Source organism: Glycine soja, chromosome 13 (assembly GCF_004193775.1).
Source record: "Glycine soja cultivar W05 chromosome 13, ASM419377v2, whole genome shotgun sequence".
NCBI classification, from domain to species: Eukaryota; Viridiplantae; Streptophyta; class Magnoliopsida; order Fabales; family Fabaceae; genus Glycine; species Glycine soja.
Genome location: NC_041014.1, coordinates 27,951,070 through 27,962,364, shown reverse-complemented (window position 1 = coordinate 27,962,364; position 11,295 = coordinate 27,951,070). Strand labels below are relative to the sequence as shown.

General features: G+C 31.7%; 2 protein-coding genes across 2 annotated transcripts; one reads left to right on the top strand and one right to left on the bottom strand.

The window, feature by feature from the left end:
* The first annotated feature begins 994 nt into the window (after positions 1-994).
* LOC114380756 (probable serine/threonine-protein kinase PBL7) lies at positions 995-4,113 on the top strand. The gene is made up of 6 exons (XM_028339794.1): positions 995-1,693; positions 2,007-2,264; positions 2,357-2,520; positions 2,627-2,706; positions 2,821-2,968; positions 3,510-4,113. The coding sequence occupies exons 1-6, from the start codon at positions 1,171-1,173 to the stop codon at positions 3,861-3,863; spliced, it is 1,527 nt and encodes a 508-aa protein (XP_028195595.1). The 5' UTR covers positions 995-1,170; the 3' UTR covers positions 3,864-4,113.
* A 767-nt stretch (positions 4,114-4,880) lies between these two features.
* LOC114381072 (polcalcin Che a 3-like) lies at positions 4,881-5,570 on the bottom strand. The gene has a single exon (XM_028340250.1). It carries the CDS (start codon positions 5,388-5,390, stop codon positions 5,082-5,084), a length of 309 nt encoding a protein of 102 aa, XP_028196051.1. The 5' UTR covers positions 5,391-5,570; the 3' UTR covers positions 4,881-5,081.
* Positions 5,571-11,295: the final 5,725 nt, after the last annotated feature.

Here is an 11,295-nt window from a genome sequence, read left to right as displayed (position 1 = left end):
TTATTATTAAATAAGTTAAACAATACGAGCATCATGTGAAAGGATTATTCTAACTTCATTAGACCCTGGTCCCTAACAACTAAAGGATGTTGTCCTCCTGTGGGTTCCCAGTCTTCTTCAGCTCTTAAAACCACAAGATTCCCTTTCCTAACCAACCCAATCCCATATCCTAATCTATATAATTTTTCTTACAATATTTATTATTATTATTATTATTATTATTAAATAATTTATTTTTAAAGCATCAAATATATTTATTGGAAGGGGTCCATGAGGTCTCTGTGTATATACAAAAACATCTTAGATGAGAAATAAAAAAAAATTAAACCATCATTTTGATTTTGAAAAATATAATGCGTTGTTATATTAGTTTTTGAATTAAGACAATTCTATACAAGTCTATGTATTAAGTTTTGGAAAATATAATGCGTTTTCATATTAGTATTTCATTTAAGTTTTAAAACTTAACTATTTATTGTTATTTTAGTTTCCAAAAAAGCATTAATATTATTACTTAAATCATATATTTTTTATTTAAAACATATGTGATCGACAAATTAGACTTTTATATACATATTTAAAATTTCTTTAATTTTATGGCTATCGTCACAATATTATATTATGTTTTTAGGAACTAAAATTATATTTCACTTTGAAAATAATCTCTTTAAATAAATATTAGCATCTCAGTTGTAACATTAATTCCTTGAGACTTAAATATCATTAAGATAAGTTTTGTCTCATATAATAAAATGTTTTTCATCTATCAACTGTATAGTAAAAAAAACATGAGTTAAAACAAAATATTTGTATTCAAATTTTCTTTTTATTATAAATTGTAGAAACTAATAGAAGGATGGACAAAAGAATAATTTTGTTCTATAACTGCTGTCTGTTGTTTTCATATTTTTTTTCACCTTCTCCCTCTCTGCATTCTGCATCAGCAAGCATTACTTTAAAAATCCAAAAAATTCAATTATTTATACACAGAGCCATGCCTCCTTCCCATCTCTCTTGCATCTTCTTTTCAAAATTCTTCCCCACCCCACAAGCAAAGCACCCTTAACTTTTCCACTTCATTTATTTTTTTTGGTTCCTCTTTATTTCTTTCTCTCTACCCCATTTTTCTTTTTCTGGGTTTCTGTGCTTTTTGTTGGGATCTACTTCACAATGGGTTTCTCACAAGACCCCTGCACTGATTCCAATGCCCCAACCTCAACCTCTTCCACCTTAGTTGTAGATCACTACTGTGACTACGACAAGCTCAAATTCAAAACCTTTCTCAGAAAAATGTTCTGGGAATTCGGTCTCGCCTGTGTGGCCAACCCTTCCCAGCGCCGGAGAAGCTCCGGCGACGGCAAAAAGACGAACATGGAGAACAACAAGGCGTGGCTGCTTGCGGAGTCTGGTGGGTGTGGAGCAGAATTGACCAATGCTGACCCTCAATCGGTTCACTCCTCTTTCAGGTTCAGCTTCTGTTCTCAGGTTGAGTTGGAGTCCCTGAACATGAGTTCTTCGGCTGCTGCAACGGTTTTGATGGTGAATTTGGACAATGGGGTGAGTGAATCGCGCGCCAATGAAATGAAGTGGAGGAGAATGGAGTCGTTGGAGAAGAGCATATCCCCTGTGGCTCACACCTTGATCAGGTTTAGCTATGGTGAAATTATGTCTGCTACTAGAAATTTCTCCAAAGGTAAGCTTTTTTTTTTTTTTTTCTTTCTTTTTTGGTTAATAGTGACTTTAGAGTTTAGTTCATGAAAAAAAAAATACTTAATTTTGGTTTTAGTCATTGTATCTTTTGAAATATCTGAACTTTAGTTCATGAGCAAGAGAAAAAGTGTTAACTTTAAACACTAAAATTTGAGTATGTTAAAAATACAGGAGCAAAACTGAGGAATTTGTCGGGGACTGAAAACATTATTAACCTTTGTTTTCATGTTTTTTTGATAAAAGTTGATTGGTTTGAGTTAGATCATGATTTTGTTTATTTGTTATGGTATGTGTAGGGAGGGTGTTGGGGAGAGGAGCATTGAGCTATGTTTTTAGAGGGAGAGTTGGGATTTTGAGAACTGCCGTGGCGATCAAACGGTTGGACAAGGAAGACAAGGAATCTGCCAAGGCCTTTTGTAGAGAACTGATGATTGCAAGTTCTCTTCATAGTTCAAATGTTGTTCCCCTTTTGGGGTTTTGTATTGATCCTGAGGAGGGTTTGTTTTTGGTGTACAAGTATGTCTCAGGGGGAAGCTTGGAGCGCCACTTGCATGGTATTATTCATTTCTCTGGTTTTCCCATGGCTTCTATTTTGTGAGGTTGTGAATTGGTGAATTTTACTGATTCTAGCATGCCTGTTTTGCAGGAAGGAAGAAGGGTAGCTCGCCTCTTCCATGGCCTGTGAGGTACAAAGTTGCAATTGGGATTGCTGAAGCTGTGGCTTATCTACATAGTGGAACTGAAAGATGTGTTGTGCACAGAGACATTAAACCCTCAAACATTCTGCTTTCTTCAAGGAAGACTCCCAAGGTGAGACGTTTTCTTGTGAATCAATTGTAGGCTTGTGGTTAAGTAATGTGGAGAATCTAGTACACAGCCCGTGGGTGTTATTCTGATTGTTTTTGTTAATTTGTAGCTATGTGATTTTGGATTAGCTACATGGACTTCTGCACCTTCAGTTCCTTTCCTTTGCAAAACTGTCAAAGGAACATTTGGGTACAAACTTAAGCATTTCATATTGATTCTGCATAATATTTGTCATGTGTATAATTTCTTTTTGTGTTACGGTTAACTGAAATTAAATCTTCTATTCCTCTGCTTTCCCTACAGATATTTGGCCCCTGAGTATTTCCAACATGGGAAAGTATCAGACAAGACTGATGTATATGCTTTTGGAGTGGTTTTGTTGGAACTCATTACTGGCCGGAAGCCGATTGAGGCAACAAGACCTTCAGGAGATGAGAACTTGGTCTTATGGGTGAGTTATTTGTTAATTTTTCTGTAGTTGCCTTAATTCTTGATTATACGATAGTTGAACTTATTCCTTTTGTGGACGAGATTGATAATAACCAAAGCGCTCTTCAGCATAAGCTACTCCTTTATAGTACATTAAAGCAATAAATCAATAATATCAATTGCACAGAAACAATGTGTTATCCTAGCTGTTTACTCCTATTACAAATCAAAAGAGAATTGAAAATTGTTTTATCCGCTTCTGTAATCAAACTTACTTGATCTAGTTGTGAAGTATGAGAGTTAGATTTGAAATGCATCTTAATAGTTCAGATAGATACTTTGTTTGGCAGGAGTCGATGTACTATATATTTTGAATTAGGGAGTTTATTTCTATCAATTCTATGCATGGCAGTATCCATGGTGAATTATATCTTATCCTTTACTCCAAAGTTTGGCATTTATGACCACATTTGTGCTGGTAATTACAGCACTGCATTTAAGAAAAGTAATATCAAATTGACACGATCTTGCTAACATACGCCGAATGTGGCATTTGTTTGCAGGCTAAACCTTTTCTACAAAAAGGGAAAGGAGCAATTGAAGAGTTGCTCGATCCTCAACTCAAGTGCAGTCTTAAATTCTCAAATCAAATGGGTAGAATGATTGAAGCAGCAGGTGCCTGTGTCACAAATGAAGAATCTCGACGACCTGGCATACGTGAGATTATTGCAATACTGAAAGGTGAAGAAGAACCTCTTCTCTCCAAAAGAAAGAAGTCCAGTTTTCTTGGGAATGGATGTGTGATTGATTGTTATTCTCAGTTACAACAAACAAATAATGAGATGAAAAGTCACTTGGCATTAGCAATGTTAGGTGTTGCAGAGTTTGAGGATGATGATTATCTCTATGGTCGATAAAACATGATGACAACACTTAAGTAACCTTTTACTTTTTTGCCATGATTGTCACTAAGAGTGCTTAAGGTTAGATGTTGTGAGCGAGTTGAAATTGTAAATAGAAATAGGAGCTTAGATGAAGATTGTGTGTAGATATCTTCCCTTTTCTCTAAAAGGTAACGCTAATAGATTTTCATTCATGTTTGTGGATCACGTTCAATTCATATTTGTAAATTTTATGATCTTTTATCTGATCCTTCTTGCTCATAAACACACCTTTTTGGTGGGATGGGGATAATAACTTTCATTTCAATGAAGAGCGTTAGGGTATGAGTTGCCATTTTGAGAAGACTCCTCTTCTACTTCTCCCTCACCTAATTCATAATGACCCTAAACAGATAAAAAGAATAAAAAAGAGTAAAAGGCACACACAAGGAATGCATTAAGAATAGGTAAAGATGGACGAAATGTATTAAGTAAAGATACTTTTTAATCCATAAATTATTCTTGAGCATATGTGGTATAATTAATTTTATATATTTTATGGAGTGTTAAGGTTGTTAATAAATAACTGAATTTTGTTATGGGTTTTTAATAATTTTATGAATTAAATATGTTAAGGTTTTTGATAAATAATCAAATTTTATTATTGATTCTTAATAATTTTATGGACTAAATATGTTAAGGTCAGTTAAAATTATTAGTAATAAATTCGGTCATTTATGAGAGATGTTAAACATATTTTAATTTTATTTTATTTACTAATTGACACATATGGTTTGATATATAACTTTATACATTTATTTTCTCTTTTATACAAGACAGTGTGTTATGTCAACATCAAAAAGAGGAAAAAAAACGTGTCGTGTCCAGTTTACAACCTTAAGAATTAAGATTTTGATTTCCATAACTGCTCTCCTATTTTGTATTGAAGCTGGTCTCGATCGAGAAAACATAATCTCAACTGCCTCTAATGTCAAGGGCCTTGCTTTATAATTAATGAACATGAGAAAAACCAATTAGATTAAGTATATCGCAAGACATGACCGTACAACTAACAACAAAAGCGTTAGGCCATACACAACTTCAAAAAACAAAACCCCCCAAAAGAGGCTAACTAACACATCATGAACCTATCATTGTTACATCTTATATCTAAAGGATGAACACACATTGATAAATGATTGTATGTCATAATAAACATTGTTGACAATACAGCACAAAGAAATAATAAAATTATTAAGAGCAAGAACTTAAAAAACCAAAAATCTTGGCTACATCCCTCACTAGGCCACGGTTGGCTCGTGCAAAATTTATGAACTCTTCGTGTGAAATGAAGCCATCACCATCTGTATCGTGTGAAATGAAGCCATCACCATCTGTATCAATCTCTGCCATCATCCGTTGCACTTCTTCCGGGGTCACCGATCCAAGTGCTTTAAGGGCATCACCAAGCTCTTGTGAAGAGACTTGGCCATCACCATCGGAATCAAAATGCTTGAAAATGCGTTCCCTATCGGCTACATCTTGTGGATCATCATCAGCCATTGTAGAATGTTTGTATTGTATACCTATAAGAATGAGTTTCTTCTGGTTTTGGTGTTACTCTCAAAAATGGAGATTGAGAGGTTAAAGGCCTATGAACTTGGCTTGTAAACAGTTTGCATAAGGTTAAGCCATATTTAGTATAAAGGGTTTTCTTTTTATTGACAATAAGACCTAGTCACAAAGATAACATAATTCACAACTGGTTTACCAAACTTGGCCAAAATTCATTTTTTTACCAATATGAATGGAGGTACATGGTCTTTAAGAGAATGGTTGAAAGTGTTTTGCCAAATTGGGTCATTTTGGCTATATGAGATGTGACACAGTCCTATATGCATGGCCCTCTTCAAAGGATTTGGTTGATCCTATGTACCTGATTTAACATCATGTTACAGATGAAAACAAACCATAATTAGCAAAAGAAGAATGGATTTTCAAACCTTGGTTTGACTAACCGTTGTGGCGGTTATATCCAACATTGTACTATCTCTTTATTGGCTTTTATTTACGTAGGTTTCTCCAAAATTTCTTCCAGACAAGGGGATAAAATTGAGTAAATGTTATTTGGTTGACAAAATCTTATCTAACTTATTTGAGGAGCGCAATAGAGAAATTATCCACATCCTAATCACTAATAATTAATATATACAACCTGCATGCATTGCACGTGACAATACTTGGACAAAACCATAGGTTCCAATTCTAGAATGCCCATCCCCCATCCTCCTCTTTTATTAATTTTTTGTGGAATAAAATTTAATCATGTGTGCATGGTTTGTATTTGCCAAGGAAGGGAAAAGAAAAAGGAAAAACTTTGTTCACATTAGATATTTTTAACTAGTGTTACGAACCAGTACTGGGCCCAACAAATGACCCGGTCATCTAGCCCAATCCATCAGGAACATTTCAGACTTGCACCCAGTCGGATACTTTCTTAACCTCACCAACTTCACTCCCAAGCCAATACAACACTAGTGACTCTCCTTTCAAGTAAGTTCTCTAGGCTCTTTTTTTAGCCTTCTCTTATTGAACTCATATGTAAGATTTGATGTCTTGCATGAGAGAGATGTGACTTATTAATGACTAATAAATAAATAATTGATTATTATAGACTAAATTGTAAATGAACTTAAGTTGAGTAGTTTATAAAAATAATTGTTATTTGATGGGAGTAGTGATTTAAAAGGTCTAATACCTATTAATGTGAAATACGATCTTCCCTTCCTAACATTAGAGTATTCTTTAAACCCTAATAACCATTATGAAAGATAGAAAAAATAGAAAGAAAAGTCAAAGGAAGTGAAACCTTATTTCCTTCCTCTATAAAGGAATCAAAGTGCACTGAAAAAAATCTTATTATAGAGAAAGATATAAATTATTTATCTATTATTTATGAGAATCATTAATTTTAAGACTGCTCTTAATTTTCTACTATCAAACCCTAGAAGTATAACTTACATCATAGGCATAACTTACTTAAATTTAGTGTATGTGTTTGGTTGAAGTGAAAACAAATTAAAAGAAGAAAGGAAGGGAATGAGTGGATTGTGCATAGCTTCTACTGTTTGGTTTGGTTTGATATAGAAGTGAAAGAAAAACTTGTGAGACTTTTGAAGTAAGAAAGAAAAAGGCACCTTTTATATTAAAATATTAAATTATTCTTATTTTTACACTTTTATTTTATTTTATTAGTGATATTTGTGTCATAATATATGTTATTTATTTTTACACATGTACACTTTTAATAATAAACAACTGGTATTAACAGTAATGCTTAAAACTAATCATCTAATAAAAAGTTCTCACCATCTTCTCTCCTGAAAAAGCAAAATTTGTTTCCTCTCAATCAGTAAGATAAGAGCCCTGAATATTGGAAAACTAATCATCAAGAATTATGCTGTCAAAGAGCCTTCGCCGAGGAACACCTTTGTGAATGTTACAAATAAAATAGTAATTTAGCAATTAGGTCCTTTAATTATTAAGTAGTTTAACTAGATCTTTTAATTATTTAAAATGGTTCAGTTGGATTATTTCTATTGATTAGGTGTTAATGTTGTTAGGACAATTATTGTTGCTTAAATGTATTAACCTATTGTGAACGATCTTAAGTCACAAAGAAATATTTGTGTTCAATCGAAGTGTGAATATGTTAGGATTATTTTGAAATTTTACTCATCTTTGTGGTGAAAAATTTGATGGAGGGAGATGAAATTATCTGAAAAAAGAAGAAGACCGTGTTGCTAAGAAGAAGAAGATTGTTGGGTGTTTGACTAGGGTTTGTTGACGATTGGGGGGAGAAAAGAAGAAGATCCTATAGTGAAGAAGAAGACGGAGATCGTGAATTATTTGGATAAGATTTATCGACGTAGATAGGTGGAGTTATTTTAAGATATTAGATATCATGAAACATAAACTATAAGGACAAGTGAAGTTTTCATAATCTCTATTAAAATATGCATAAATGAATATCTCTTTGTGACTTAATATCATGCACAATAGGTCAATATTTGCTTGTGACTTAATATCGTGCAGAATATGTTAATATACTTCACCAACAATAAGTGTCATGTAGATGACTTGTTGATGATGTTAAGACTTAATTGACAGAAATGATCCAATTGAATCATTTTAAATAATTAAATGATTCAATTGAACCACTTAATAATTAAAGAATCTAATTGAACATTAAAAATAAATTAAAAGACCTAAAGAATCTAATTGAACACTAAAAATAAATTAAAAGACCTAAAGAGTAATTTAACCTAAAATATATATTTTATCCATTCGTTCGAGATAAAGTGAAGCTTTAGTAATTGCCTTTTAGACATCTGCCAAGAAATTGAAATTGCAAGTTTTTGATTCACATATATAAATAATATAATAGTATTTATATAAGAATAGTTTTTGTCAAGAAATTTAAATTATTGATCCTTTGGTAGCCATGTGTTACGAAAATGGTTTGAGAATTTCTATGATTTATATTATCATGAAATGATGAAATAAAATTTGATGCTATTTTGCATTTTGCATAAACTATTTGATATCGTTATTTATACTTGTGAAATATATAACAGTATCATTGAACAAACAAACTATCTAATGATATTTTATTTTATCCGTAAAAGTTAAAAATAATATCATAACATTTATAATAACTCATATACTATGTTTAATTAATTTTACATGTAATGTTAGAGATTTAATATTCTAGATCCAAAACAAATAATAATAAAATTAAAATAAGACAAACTCTTTAAACCATCCAATTTTCGCATAATTGTTTAAGTTTTCGTTTTATCAACATATTTTTTTAGTAGTTTAAGCAATTAGAGAAGATAAATTAAATTTACCATATAGCACAGTAGTCCTAGAAATATCTGTGAGAACAATCGAATCCATAAATTGGAAACCAGATCTAAATAGAAAGACGTTGGAAGCAGCAAATTATTCTCCAATAGTCAATGATGGATTAGATGACCTAAAAGGTTTCTTTATAATTTAAGTTCAATAGGCGACAAATTGAAGGGTATAATTATTGTACAGCTATGTGTGATAATGCTCTCTTGCCACAAAAACACCGGCACCAGTGTTGTCAAAAGCATCCACCTTAAACCCTTGACTTCACCACTGAAGTACTGCAAGGAAATAGATGACACAGGTTTCAAAACATAATTATTAATTATCAAGAATACGATATAACTAGCAGCATTTAATAAAAACAACCTGGATTGATGCTATAGTTAACAGCAACAACAAAAACTCTTCGCTATTGTTTTCAATAATTTTTAGTTGTATATGTAAGTCTGCAACAACTGCACATAAAGGATTTTAATGTGTGATTGGTTTCATGTTAGAAAATTAATTAAGTTTAAAAAATTGATCTTAGATAAAGTTTCACAAATTTTGATTTTACTTTCTGGATTGATGTTATAGTTAACAACAACAAGAACTCTCCGATATTGTTTTAATAATTTTTAGTTGTCTATGTAAGTCTGCAACAACCGCACATAAAGGATTTTAGTGTGTGATTGATTCCATATTGAAAAATTGATTAAGTTTAAAATTAATTTTAGATAAAGTTTCACATATTTTATTTTACATCAGATATAATATTAATTATGAATTGATTATGGGTTGAATCAAACATTTAGCATTCGATAAAATATTTTATATAAAGTTTTAATTTTATAATAAAATAATCTAAATATAAATTATACTACTTTAAAATAAATTTTATTAAAAATCAATTTAATCAAAAGTGATCCAAACACGCACCTAACAAACATAATAAAAAGATGTTCTGAGGGGATTTAAAATCAATTTTATTTAAATAAGCTGGGGAATGATGCATGCATTTATCGTACAAGAAGTCAATTCTTAATCTGTTCGGAATGTAAGAGCACAGTGTAAGCAGCAAAAAAATTGTCGTTAATTGTTAACATGTCTGAATGTGCATCAGAGGCCAAAAATAAAATAGTTACGTTATCTGTACAATAGTTTATATAACAAATTACATAATAATATTTTTTTTCTTTATTTTTCTTTCACATTGTTGATTATATTTCATACTTCTTTTTCTGTTTTCTCTTTTCTTTTTGTAAAATTTATCATACAAATTATATTTCTCTAAAATAAATAAGACGGAACTACACCAGCATCTTTTACAGCAGCTATTTGTGCTGAATTATGGATCTGCATGTTCTAAGACAAATAGAACCATTAAGATCTTGACCTGCCAGAATAGAAAGACATAGACCAATATTGATACGATAACTTGATTAATCAAATAGAGTTAAAATTATGGTAAATTGTATAAAGCTATAAATGGAATGATTTTGATCGAGTAACTGAAAATTGTGAAATGTGTACGCGAAAGAATATTGAACAACTTTCCCAGCAGTTATTTCTCATCTATTCAACTTATCTTTTTTCAGTTGATACTACATATGTTTTGCAAGAGAGATAGTCTTACTCGGACAAGGTATGATCATTGTAGCCGCAAAAATCTCCAAGTATTAACATAGGTATATATTCATGAAGTCAAAATGAAAAACAATCTTGCACCAATTAATTCATGGATTTGGTGGTAACTTGTATGGATCAATGGTATAGATTTTGTTTTTTTAATAATCGTTAACAATTAACATTTGTCAGATAAAAAAAATCATTCATTGCAGCTTTCGTTTTAGCTTTCTTATGAAGTCAAAATCAAGTTCAGCAACTTCTTGGAGCAGCATATCAGCGTTGGGATTACGATAAAACATGAACTCTCGTAGGCTTCAAAATTGAATTTGATGCAATGAATCAGATTCAGCTTCTATTGGAGGCAATAAATTACAAATTTTCTCATAGGCAAATGACTCTAATCCGATGGAATTGGACGTACTCCAATGATATTTTAGATCATATGGAATTTAGGGATACTTAATATACCATTTTCCACTACTATGTTCCGAAAGTGTACAAACAATACAATACATAGCCCACACAGGCCACAGCATGCAGTCTAAGAGTATGTTATGAAATAAGCAGAGGCATTATATTATGGCCTAGAACTGCAAATTGAATTATGAAATATATTGTTCTTACTTCTTATCTAAAAAATGAAGGTACTGAAAAAGAACCCTAACTAGAGGATGAAAATTGAAGACTAGCACCATCTTATGAGCAAAGTTTGGGCAATTTGCAAGTAAAGTCATCAATAGATGCTTTAGCACACTAAAATATGATGCTTCCTGCTCCTGTCAAAATTTAACAAGCCTTGGGAATTGGAATGGATATATTGCTATAACAACTTCCCAATGAATGCTCCATAACCGCCTAATGTAGCCATGCCTAAAGAAACATTAGAAAAGTTCCTCCAATTTCCTTCTTACATAATGTTTGGTTGATTTAGTTTGTTTGG

Excerpts from the sequence above, each read along its gene's own strand:
- LOC114380756 (XM_028339794.1), top strand. The coding sequence starts at position 1,171 with ATGGGTTTCTCACAAGACCCCTGCACTGATTCCAATGCCCCAACCTCA. Across the intron at positions 2,265-2,356 it reads CTTGGAGCGCCACTTGCATG|GAAGGAAGAAGGGTAGCTCG; the intron begins GTATTATTCATT and ends CCTGTTTTGCAG. Across the intron at positions 2,521-2,626 it reads CTTCAAGGAAGACTCCCAAG|CTATGTGATTTTGGATTAGC; the intron begins GTGAGACGTTTT and ends GTTAATTTGTAG.
- LOC114381072 (XM_028340250.1), bottom strand. The coding sequence starts at position 5,390 with ATGGCTGATGATGATCCACAAGATGTAGCCGATAGGGAACGCATTTTC.